A 12353-nucleotide genomic window follows, 5' to 3' on the forward strand; every position below is an offset into this window, starting at 1 on the left:
CCATTGTCATCTTCATTGTTTGGTAGGTTGATAATGACCCAGACATCCGGTATCTTTATTCAATCCATAGGTGTGAGAATGGAACTTGTGAATGAGCTGTAGTTCTGTGGGGACTGAAAGTTTTATTCTTTTTATATTTGTATTTTAGGTTTATAGCAATGTCATTTAATGATGTAGCAATAATATAGTGATGTAAGGTAACATATTAACACACATTTAATATTTTATTAAATTAAGTTATTTTAGTTAAATGTTTATTTCTTTGTCTTAAAGTTTAGTTAATTTAGTGAATGGGTTTGAGTAAAAAAATAGTTTGGGTATTGTGTCTGTGTTAATGAGACTAGAGGAAAGTTGATGCTAAGGCCTTAATTGTTTGATTCATAATGTCTTTTTGCTTTGCCCAATGCAGATATTGATCTTATGCTCTTCCTCGAGAAGTTTTTGTAAAAGATTGTTTATGCATGAAAGGAGTATGAATGTGTCGAGATAAAGGTACAAAAGTTATTGCTCAGAACCAGATGACCGAAGAAGGAGGGGTGAGCGTGGGTGAAAACTAGATGACCCAGCATCAAAGAAAAACCATCTATAACCATCGATGTGTACCCCTACTCACAAGATGATTGGATATTGGCAGATTGACAGCCTTAAAGTGGAACTAGAACCTGTGAAGGATGATTGATCACAGGATGAGCCACGGAGATTAAAGTGTTCTCTAAAGACGAACTCGGCTACCTCCTGAAGGTTTCTGTATGTTCCCTTTACAGATGTCTGATTTGTGTCTATTAATTCTTTCCCGTAGGGACTGTCCAGTTTGTCCAATATATATTGCAGTGGGGCATTGCTGGCATTTGATGGCATAGATCACATTAGTGGATGTGCAGTTAAATGAGTCTCTGATTTGGTGGCTTATGTGATTGGCTCCAGTAATGAATTCACTTGTATAGATATGTGGGCAGAGTTGGTACCGCGGCTGTTTGCAGGGCTGGGTTCCTGGTTGTTTATGATGTACTTGTGCAGCATGGCTACCGGAAGAAATTTGTTTCAGGTTGAGGGGTTGTCTGTAAGTGAGAATAGGTCTATTCTTCCACCTCCTCCCATCTCCTTTATTTATTTTGGTCACGGACATCCAACACTCTAGTCATCTGAAGAAGGGGGCTGTGCCCACGAGAGCTCATGATACCGTCAACATGTTTTGTTAGTCGTTAAAGTGCTACCAGACCATTTGTTGTTTTTTTAAGTTTATTCTGTTACAGACTAACTCGGCTACCCCCTGAAGTTTAGCCCGTGATGTGACATTTACCTCACACACAAACTATGCTCCCCAAATTGACTCATTTGCAACCTGAAGTCTGCAATTCCTAAGGGGCTCGATCCCCAATCTCGTCGGGGTCCCGTCAGAGAGGAGCAAAGGTGCCCCCCCTCCAGGATTCTCTCTTCCCACTGACTGCTTCCCTGGCTCACTCATTACTGCTTTATGTTCCAACCACAATTAATTTATTAAACAGCAACTGTAAGAAAAGAAGGGGGGAAGGGAAGAAAAAGGTGAAAGGACAAGGACCCCCCTCTATAGGCATGGGGACGCCACAGTCTGTTTCTCAGACAGTCCAGACCCAGGGGCAATGGATTCTTCCTCCAAGTGGGAAGGCCATAAAGCCCCACCCACTCCATGGCTCTGCCCCTGCCCTTCTTCTTCCTTCCAATAACCCGCACCAGCCAAGCTGGACCCCAGAAGCAGGCCCATGTCCCCACCACCTGGGCCGCCCACTAAGGGAAGGCGGAGGGTCTGCAGCTCCCTAGAGCTGCCCACAAGGTTCATGCCCAACTCAGCTCTGGTTTCCAGCCTGGTTTGGAGGGGGCACCTGAGGGGCAAAGTTGCTGCTGCTGGTCCATGATAAGAGCTGCCTGGGCACTTGTGGGGAGTCACGGATGCTCCATCTGCCCTGGGTGTGAGCTCCAGGGGGCGGCTGTTCCACTGCCCCTGCCCACGCCCTGGCTGTGGTGCAGTGGTACCCTGGGTCAGACACTGCACTGCAAGGGTCCCCACATCCACACCCCACAGGCTGTAGGTGACAGGACCAGTCTCCCCACATCCACCCTCCCATTGAGTTCATGCCCCTCCCCCTAGACCAGCCTTCAAGGCTCTCCTATCCGGGGATGTCTCCTTGTACTGGGCCCTTTGCCCATAGGCCCATCCAGCTCTCCCCAGCTTCTCATCACGCTCGGCTGCCACGTTACCTGGGGTATGACCGCTATCCCACTACCATGGCTCTGGGCCAGCAGCTCCCTGCTGTAGCTCCGTCATGGATCCCCACTGGTGTGGCTGCTCTGTGCTGACGAAGGTTCCAGCTCCCCAGCCCTGCCTCACTGCTGCTGCTTGGACTCTGGCCCAGCTTTGCTGGGTGGACTGCTTCTCCACCCCTGGGGCTTCTGCCGGCTGCTGATCTGTCTCCAGCTTAGCTTAGAGAGGAACTCCCCGATTTCTGTAATGTTAATAACCCAAATTCCCTTAGAAACCAACCAAAAAGTAGCCCAATCTATTTCTTGAAACAAGTGGATTTTTTTATTAACCCCTAGCTCTATATATCCAGTAACAAATGAAATCTTTAGTCATGTACCTAGTTTGAACATTTGATTTAAAGACAATGATTGAACACCCCAGCAGGAGTTTGTCCACATTAGTACTGGAGCTATGAGATGACAGTCAGCTTCAAAATCAAATCAACAGTGCTGGAACTTGCATCCGGATCGAGAGTTGGTAGATGTTTCAAACCAAAACAGAGAATGACAGTGTTAAAATAGCAACTAAGAAGCTCAAAATGTATGAAGTACAAAAATAACAATGCCATTATTATAGTATTTATTTCTAATGGCATTCAATGATAGCAATCAATGGCCATGATTTGAATTAATTTGTTACTGGTAGGGTATATCTAGACTGTGGCACTATTTCACGATCCTGAACTAGCAATGCCGCGTCTTTAACTGCGCCTGCTATTTCCCAAAAGAGCGGGTGCACTATTCTGGCGTCCCTGTAACCCTCGTTCCATGAGAGTTACGGGATTTGTTGGAATAGTGTCTTATTTTGAAATTTGGCACTGTCTACACATAGCGCAAATTGCATAGCTTATTCCGACAGAAGGGTGCTGTCTAGACGCACCCTCAGTCTCCAAAAGCTAAAATTTCATCCTCACTGTGTTCCTCAGAAGTAGACTGCTTTCTGGCCATACCTCAGCAATGACCAGTCCAGTGCATTTGTAACCCACACACCTAGGCTATGTCTACACTGCAGGCATCTTGCACAAGAAGCCTTTTGCACAAGAGTTTTTGTGCAAAATCTTCTTGCTCAAGAGTGTGTCCACACCTCAAAGCGCATCACAAAAGTGATGTGCTTTTGCACAAGAAAGTGTCCACACTGCATGGACGAATGGCCATCAGAGCATCTGTGCTTTGACCTCTGGAGAATCCACACTTGCCTTTTTGCGCAATAGCTGCAGTGCAAAAGGAAGTTATGCTTCATAAAAGGAGGTTTACCTACACCGGCAAAAGCCCTCTATTCTGCCATTTTACTACTGATTTACTTACACAAAAGCGCATTGGAGGAGTGGATGTTCTGCAGGTTGGCCATTTTTGCACAAAAACCTTGCAATGTAGATGTAGCCTTAGTGTGGTTCACTGTCCCATGTACTGGCAATTAGACCACTTACACCGACAGCTAAGAACAAGAGAGTTCTGCAGCCTAAGTCGGGAGGCAGCTGGCTTTATCATCCAAGCTGGAGAGCTTCCTACAGTAAGCTCCAGAAGTTGCAGGTTCAAATCCACCTGGTGATGGTTACACATTCATTTCTTTCCCTGGTGCAAACTGTTCACAAGAAAATTAGTGCCATTGCATCTGCACCCTCCCTCCCGCCCCCAAGAATGGTTTCTAATGGCTCCTCTGGCAATTGATGGGCAGTTTTGTTTTAAGCAAGCTCATCTGAGAAAATGATCTTTCAACCGCAGTGATGCTAATAACATAGCGACAGCAAAGAAAGAGCAAATGGGCAAAGTTCATGAAAGTCTTTGTCCCCAGCACTATCCAAGATGTGTTGGAGAACTTCTACCCAAAACTGATCTATTTGGTAGTTCTGAGTATGAAGCTAGTGAACCATAAGAAAATCTCTCTACAGCTGCTCCAAGTATCCAAGGTCTCCACAGAACAATAGCAAAAATGAGATATCAGCCAATTTGGGGGCGTTGTCTACACTGGCAAGTTACTGCACTGTAACGTTCTCACTCATAGATGAGAAAGATTAGTCCTCCACACAAAGCAATTTTTAGCACCATAAAGTGCCTGTGTAGACAGGTTTCCAGGGCTGGGAGGAGCACACTACACACTGGGAGCCAGACCTCTCATCAAGGTAGGTTGTTAGGTTGACAAAACCTGGGGCCTGAAGGGCTGCGCACAGCAGAAGGACTTAGTACTTCAAGTGATTGAATCACTGGGTGTTTGGTGAGAATCTCTGTTCCATCCGTTTCACAAACTCCAGTAAGAAATATCCACGCCTACTTCTGACATCTTCGACAATGGGAATGGCTAGTGTGTGTTTGGAAATGATAAAAGCAACTGCAAAATCAACTGTGTCATCAGATATTTGACTCCAGAGGGATGTTGTCGTTTCACAAAGCATTCCAGTTCTGGCGAAACACACTTGCACTAGACTCACCTAAAAAGCTCTCGTGGGATGTCGTGGGATCGGTTCCCGCAGCAGCTTGCCCTCATTACCATTTTCCAAATGAAACTTGTGGTTTAACCTCCAGACTTACTGAAGGATTCCATATAGAAAAATCAGGCAAATTTTGTTCCAGGATCATTGATGATATGATGAAGAAGTACAGTCTTGTCATTTCTTGGTCTTTGGTTATCTGAAAATCTAGCTTCAGTGTGGACTAATGGAAAGCCACCGGTCAAGAAACAGCCATATCTTCTGGAGGTTGGGAAGTCAGAGAAAGGCCAACGGGTAGGGTGTTTGGAGGTGGCTACTGTTTGGTAATGTGGAAAGAGAACAGGTGATGGTGAGAGAGAGGGAAATCGGAGACGGAATAATGCTGGGTCATGGAGTGGTAAGTCGTTAGGTGTGAGGAACTTCTCAGACTGTGAACATCCTGCCATGAGAGCAAGGGACTGGACTTGATGACCTCTCAAGGTCCCTTCCAGTTCTAGTGTTCTATGATTCTATGATCCACAGTGCTAAGCTCAGTCAAACGGGAACATAGCACCATTCATTAATAAGGATATACTTTCCTCCTCTTCTCACACATGTTTAAAGGCAATGGGCACAGGGGATCATCTTCTGCAGATGTATTTGCCCACTTTGACTCGAAGCTCTTTGGTTTTGACTCCATAAATGATGGGGTTGAGCATGGGGGGGACAAGGAGATAGATGTTGGCCAAGGTGATGTGAACATGGGAAGGGATTCCCTGATCAAACCTTTGTGTCAGGAAGGAGAAAAGGCAGGAAGTGTAAGACATCAGCATCACACAGATGTGGGCTGTACAGGTGTTGAGGGCTTTCTGGTGGGCTTTCTTGGAGGAGATTCTGAGGATGGCCCTGAGGATCAGGCCGTAGGACAATGCAATAAGCGTCAGGTCTAACCCGCTGACTGCTAACGCCGTCAACAAGCCATACATTCTGTTGACCGTGGTGTCCCCACATGATACCTTTGCCACCGCTATGTGCTCACAGTATGTGTGGGGGATCATGCGATTGGCACAGAACGGCAGCCTGCCCAGGAGCAGAGGCAGGGGCAGAATGATGAGAACAGCTCTTACCAAGCTCACGAGCCCCAGAAGAGCTATCCGTACATTGGTAAGGAAGGTGGCATATCTCAGAGGGTCACATATGGCAACATAGCGATCAAAGGCCATAGTCACGAGGATGCCTGAGTGCATAACAATAACCATGTGAAGGAAGAACAGCTGGATGAGGCAGCCATCCAGAGTAATACCTTTCCAATTAAGCCAAAATATAAACAATGCTTTAGGCACGACAGAGGTAGACATGCCGATGTCTGTGAGCGCCAGCATGCAGAGCAGTAGGTACATCGGCTTGTGCAGGCTCTGCTCTTTCCATACAGCAAACAGAACTGTGAAATTTCCCAATAGGCTGATAATGTAGCATGCAGAGAAAGGGATGGCAATCCAGATGTGGGCAAATTCCAGGCCAGGGATGCCCATTAGGATGAATGCTGAAGGATCAGAGGAGGTGAGATTGAAAGCTGCCATGATGTGGTTGATGCATTGAATGGGTTCAGAAAGCTCCAGGTACCTGGGAAGAGAGAGAAGCGAGGGGCGGGGGGAGATGTTACAAACATAACAAATACCGCAATAAATATTTTCAAATAATTACTAGTCTAAAAAGGGGGCTGAGCACGGAGGTAGCAACTTTTGCAGATGGTACCATATTCTTTAGGTCAGAGTCAAGTCCAGGGATGTCCTCTGAGCCAGGTGGATGGGCCACATGATATTATATGAACATCAGTGTCAATAACTGCAATGGGTCTGCCCATCGGAGGGAAAAGTTTGAACTCCTCAAACACTTAACAGTAGGAATCAGGGCAAGGACTTTGATGCCATGATTTAGGTTGGACATTAGGAAAAACTTCCTAACTGTCAGGGTGGTTAAACACTGGAATAAATTTCCAAAGGGGGGTCCTGGAATCTTCATCACTGGAGATATTTAAGAGCAGATTTGAGAGACATCTATCAGGGATGGTCTAGATGGGGCTTGGTCCTGCCATGAGGGCAGGGGACTGCACTTGATAACCTCTCGAGGTCCCTTCCAGTTCTAGCATTGTGTGGGTCTATTATTCTACATCACACAGCTCTGTGAAACTCTGTCACAGTGCAGGTGTCTACAGCAGCTAAGCAAAACATCTGGATCCAGGAGGAGAGGGATGAAGAACCGTACAGAAAATAAAAGGCCATGAGATCAGCCAGACAAAATTTCTCCCTACCTTGGACTCCCTTCTATCACTGGACATTGTAGAACTAGAAGAATTCAGGGAATGATCAAGGGCAGGGGGAACTCCGATGAAAAGAGATTGAAAAGACTGGGATGGTACGTGACAAAGGAGATGAAGAAGAGGGGATATAAGGCAAGTCTATATAACACTAACTGGTCTATAGTAGATCAAGACTGTGTTCTCACTGTGAAACTGAAACATGGGTACTTCCACGGAGATTTAAAAAAAATAATGTTTCCTTTGCTCAATGCCTAATTAGACTGAAGAACTCATAGAATCATAGAATACTAGGACTGGAAGGGACCTCGAGAGGTCATCAAGTCCAGTCCCACCCTCATGGCAGGACCCAGTACTGTCTAGACCAGCCCTGATAGACATTTATCTAACCTACTCTTAAATATCTCCAGAGTGGGAGATTCCAAAAACTCCCTAGGCAATTTATTCCTGTGTTTAACCATCCTAACAGTTAGGAACTTTTTCCTAATGTCCAACCTAAACCTCCCTTGCTGCAGTTTAAGCCCATTGCTTCTTGTTCTATCCTCAGAGACCAAGAAGAACAATTTTTCTCCCTCTTCTTTATGACACCTTTTAGATACCTGAAAACTGCCATCACGTCCCCTCTCAATCTTCTGTTTTCCAAACTAAACAAGCCCAATTCTTTTAGTCTTCCTTCACAGGTCATGTTCTCTAGACCTTTAATCATTCTTGTTGCTCTTCTCTGCACCTTCTCCAATTTCTCCACATCTTTCTTGAAACGTGGTGCCCAGAACTGGAGACAATACTCCAACTCAGGCCTAATCAGTTCAAAGTAGAGAGGAAGGATGACTTCTCATGTCTTGCTCACAATACTCTTGTTAATGCATCCTAGAATCATGTTTGCTTTTTTTGCAACAGCGTCACACTGTTGACTAATATTTAGTTCGTGGTCCACTATAACTCCTAGATCTCTTTCTGCCGTACTCCTTCCTAGACAGTCACTTCCCATTCTGTATGTGTGAAACTGATTGTTCCTTCCTAAGTGGAGCACTTTGCATTTGTCCTTATTAAACTTCATCCTGTTTACCTCAGACCATTTCTCCAATTTGTCCAGATCATTTTGAATTATGACCCTGTCCTCCAAAGCAGTTGTAACTCCTCCCAGCTTGGTATCATCTGCAAACGTAATAAGTATACTCTCTATGCTAATATCTAAATCGTTGATGAAGATATTGAAGAGAACCGGCCCCAAAACAGACCCCTGAGGAACCCCACTTGTTATACCTTTTCAGAAGGATTGTGAACCATTAATAACTACTCTCTGAGTACGGTTATCCAGCCAGTTACGCACCCACCTTATAGCAGCCACATTTAAGTTGTATTTGCCTAGTTTATTGAGAAAAATATCATATGAGACCGTATCAAATGCCTTACTATAGTCTAAGTATACCATGTCCACCCTTATCCACAAGACTCATTATCCTGCAATTCCTATGCTGGAAAGACACATTTGTCCCATGGAAACAGACGCTATCCCAGTGCCAACTCTGTCCACACATCTACACAAGTGATCTCATCACTAGACCCAACTACATCAGCTACTACATCAGAGGTTCATTTAACTGCACATCCACTAATGTGATCTGTGCCATCAAATGCCAGCAATGCCCCTCTGCCATGTATTTTGGACAAACTGAACAGTCTCCATGGGAAAGAATTAATGGACACAAATCAGAAAAGGCAACACACAGAAGCCTGTTGAAGAGCACTTTAACCTGCCCAGGCACTCATTAATGGATCTCAAAGTCACTGTGTTGTTTTAGGCCAATTCCACAAGCCAAATACACAGGGAAGGGCTGGAATTTAACTTCATTTAACCAACCAAACAATGGATATATAAGAACACTTTGCACCTTCTCTATCAGCTTCATGTAACAGGAACACTCTAATACACTATTTTCCCCCTTTCTTCCCCCTCCACTCCCCGCCATCCCCTGTTTATTTTGGAACTGGACTTTTAAAACTCCATTCATCTGCAGAAGTGGGTTGTATCCACGGAAGCTCATGATACCATCTGCATGTTTTGTTAGTCTTTAAGGTGCTGTTAATGATTCATTGGTTTTTAAGCTTTTCCTGCTGTTCTATGACTTTGTGCTCCACAGAACAGACATGAAAGACACAAGGATCTTGGTATTATAGGACTATAGGCCTTCACCTCGGATACTTTCTCTGTTTCGCTGACAGAGACATTTTTGCAGACAACCAACTTCGTCTGAGGTGTAGCAATGGGGGGGTGTCTGTCATGCAAAGTGCAATAAGGAAAACATGAGAACCCGGTATGATCCTGTGGCCAAAAAAGCGAATGCCACCCTGAGGTGATAAGCAGAGGTATTTCAAAGAGAGGGAGCGGTGTCATTTTACCTCTGTATTTGGCACATGTGTGACTGCAGATGGAACCTTGTTCCCAACTCTGAGTGTCCACAGTCCAAGAAGAATGGTGATGCATTGGAGAGGGGTCAGAGATGACTCACAAGAAGGATTAAAGGGTTAAGGACCTGCCTTACAGGGACAGATTCAAATAGCTCAACGCTTTTCGCCTGACAAAGAGAAGGCTCCGGGGTGACTTGTTGGAAGTTTATATGCACTTACACGGGAATAAATATTGCATAAAGGGCTCATCGGTCTAGCAGAGCAAGTTCTAACATCATCTAAGGGCTGGAAGTTAAAGGTAGACACATGGGGTGCGTCTAGATTGGTAAGATTTTGCGCAAAAGCATGAGTTTTCGCGCAAAAACTTGCCAGCTGTCTACACTGTCCGCTTGAATTTCTGCAAGAGCACTGACATTCTAATGTAAGAATTCAGTGCTTCTTGCACAAATACTTTGACACTCCCGCTCAGGGATAATCCCTCTTGCGCAAGAATACTTGCGCAAGAGGGCCAGTGGAGACAGGCACCTTAATTTTTTGCGCAAGAAAGCCCAATGGCTAAAATGGCCTTCGGAGCTTTCTTGTGCAAAAGCGTGTCTATACTGGGCAAGGATGCTTTTGCACAAAATTACTTTTTGCACAAAAGCATCCATGCCAGTCTGGATGCTCTTTTGCGGAAATACTTTTAATGGAAAAACTTTTCCTTTAAAAGTATTTCCGCAAAATCATGCCAGTCTAGACGCAGCCATGGCGTATGTCTAGACTACATGCCTCTGCTGACAGAGGCATGTAAAATAGGCTACCCGACATAGTCAATGAAGTGGGGATTTAAATATCCCCAGCTTCATTAAAATAAAAATGGCCGCTGTGCTATGCTGGCTCTGCTGATCGTTGGCACAGTGAGACAGTCAAGACGCGGATCGGTCGATAGGAAATGCCTTTGTTGACCGCTCCCTTATGCCTCGTGAAACTTCCCATGTGTCCTGGCCCTTGTGACACTGTCTGTGTGATTTCTCACTGGTGAAATACAGTCACTGAAGTCCCCTCGGGCAAGGGACTGAGTGAGAAGGGAGAGGCCTCCTGCCCTGCACTGGAAGAGCTGTGGGAAGCAGCTCAGAGACTTTGGGAATCCAAGGTGCCAGGGGACCATGGCGATGACAGAGGTTACCAGCATGCTCTTGGAAGCAGCCTGGGAGGGGAAGGGAGCATAGACAGGAGGCTGAGATTGAACCGACTATGGAGCAAAGATTAATGGTTCTTTCCACCAGTGAAATGCCTGACGTTACGTAAATAATATTCCTCAACTGGAAACCCCCAGGCTGTCCCTTCCCCATTTCATCTGGTTTTAGGACTTTGTGTTACTGTGATCTGGATACCGTATGCTCCTCTCCGCCCTACCCCAACTCTGTGCCTTCCTGGACTTACCCCCGTGAAATTCCCAACACCTTCTGATTTCCACTAAGCCAGAAACAGCCTTTTATCTCCTCTTGTCTTCTCCAGTATCAGAGGGGTAGCCGTGTTAGTCTGAATCTGCAAAAGCGACGAGGAGTCCTGTAGCACCTTATAAACTAACTGAAGTGTAGGAGCATAAGCTTTCGTGGGCAAAGACCCACTTCGTCAGATGCATGTAGTGGAAATTCAGCCCATCCTGGACAATGATCCCTCGCTCTCACAGGCCTTGGGAGGTAGGCCGGTCCTTGCCCACAGACAACCCGCCAACCTGAAGCATATTCTCACCAGCAACTACACACCGCACCATAATAACTCGAACTCAGGAACCAATCCTTGCAACAAACCTCGGTGCCAACTCTGCCCACATATATACACCAGCAACACCATCACAGGACCTAACCAGATCAGCCATACTGTCACTGGTACATTCTCCTGCACATCCACCAACGTAATATATGCCATCATGTGCCAACAATGCCCCACTGCTATATACATCGGCCAAACAGGACAGTCCCTACGTAAAAGAATCAATGGACACAAATCTGATATTAGGAATGGCAACATACAAAAACCTGTAGGGGAACACTTCAATCTTCCTGGACACACAATTGCAGATCTAAAAGTAGCCATCCTGCAGCAAAAAAACTTCAGGACCAGACTTCAAAGAGAAACTGCTGAGCTACAGTTCATCTTTAAGTTTGACACAATCAACTCTGGATTAAACAAAGACTGTGAATGGCTTGCTAACTACAAAAGCAGCTTCTGCTCTCTTGGAATTCACACCTCCAGATCAGCCGCTAGAAGTGGGCCTCATCCTCCTTGATTGGATCCACCTGGTCATCTCCAGCCTGATCCTGGCCTGCATATTTATTCCTGCCTCTGGAAATTTCCACTACATGCATCTGACGAAGTGGGTCTTTGCCCACGAAAGCTTATGCTCCTACACTTCAGTTAGTCTATAAGGTGCCACAGGACTCCTCGTCGCTTTTGTCTTCTCCAGACCAAGAAATGCAGGAACACGGTGAGAACAGAACCTATAGCCCCCGCACACAAATTGTGATGCTGCTTGGTTTGATCTCTAAGCCAGTGCATCTGGGATTTCGGGAACTCTTCTGTCAGTTCTGATTTGCTCCAAACAGCTCACCTATCCCTATAGGCCAGAGCATGACTATGGGTGAAGTCACAGACATTTTTCAGGACCTTTAGCTAAGTCCCTATATGAGGATTTAGGGAGACCTCCTGGTTCTGTTGGGAGTTTTACCAGCTATAGATAGTGCTATTCCGGAGGGTGCTGAACGAGTTTGAAGGAAAACCTCCAGCCCATGTGACTGGGCATGAGGTATGGAGGTTTCAAAACACCCGGTCCCTGGTTCTGTTCTCTCGGAGGCCAGTGTCAATCTGGAGTGGCACACTGAGGGCACAAGGTAAGAGCAGAACCTGACCAACCTAGCCATTCTGATAGTGAACTCTTTGGTAACACAGACATCCACTGCAGA

General features: G+C 45.7%; 1 protein-coding gene across 1 annotated transcript; it reads right to left on the reverse strand.

Annotated features, from left to right (window-relative positions):
- Positions 1-5323: 5323 nt before the first annotated feature.
- Positions 5324-6289, reverse strand: LOC142827216 (olfactory receptor 52P1-like). Its single transcript, XM_075921469.2, has one exon. The coding sequence runs from the start codon at positions 6260-6262 to the stop codon at positions 5324-5326; it is 939 nt and encodes a 312-aa protein (XP_075777584.2). The 5' UTR covers positions 6263-6289.
- Positions 6290-12353: the final 6064 nt, after the last annotated feature.

The sequence above is a fragment of the Pelodiscus sinensis genome, chromosome 1 (assembly GCF_052426305.1).
Source record: "Pelodiscus sinensis isolate ZL-2025 chromosome 1, ASM5242630v1, whole genome shotgun sequence".
Taxonomy (NCBI): Eukaryota; Metazoa; Chordata; order Testudines; family Trionychidae; genus Pelodiscus; species Pelodiscus sinensis.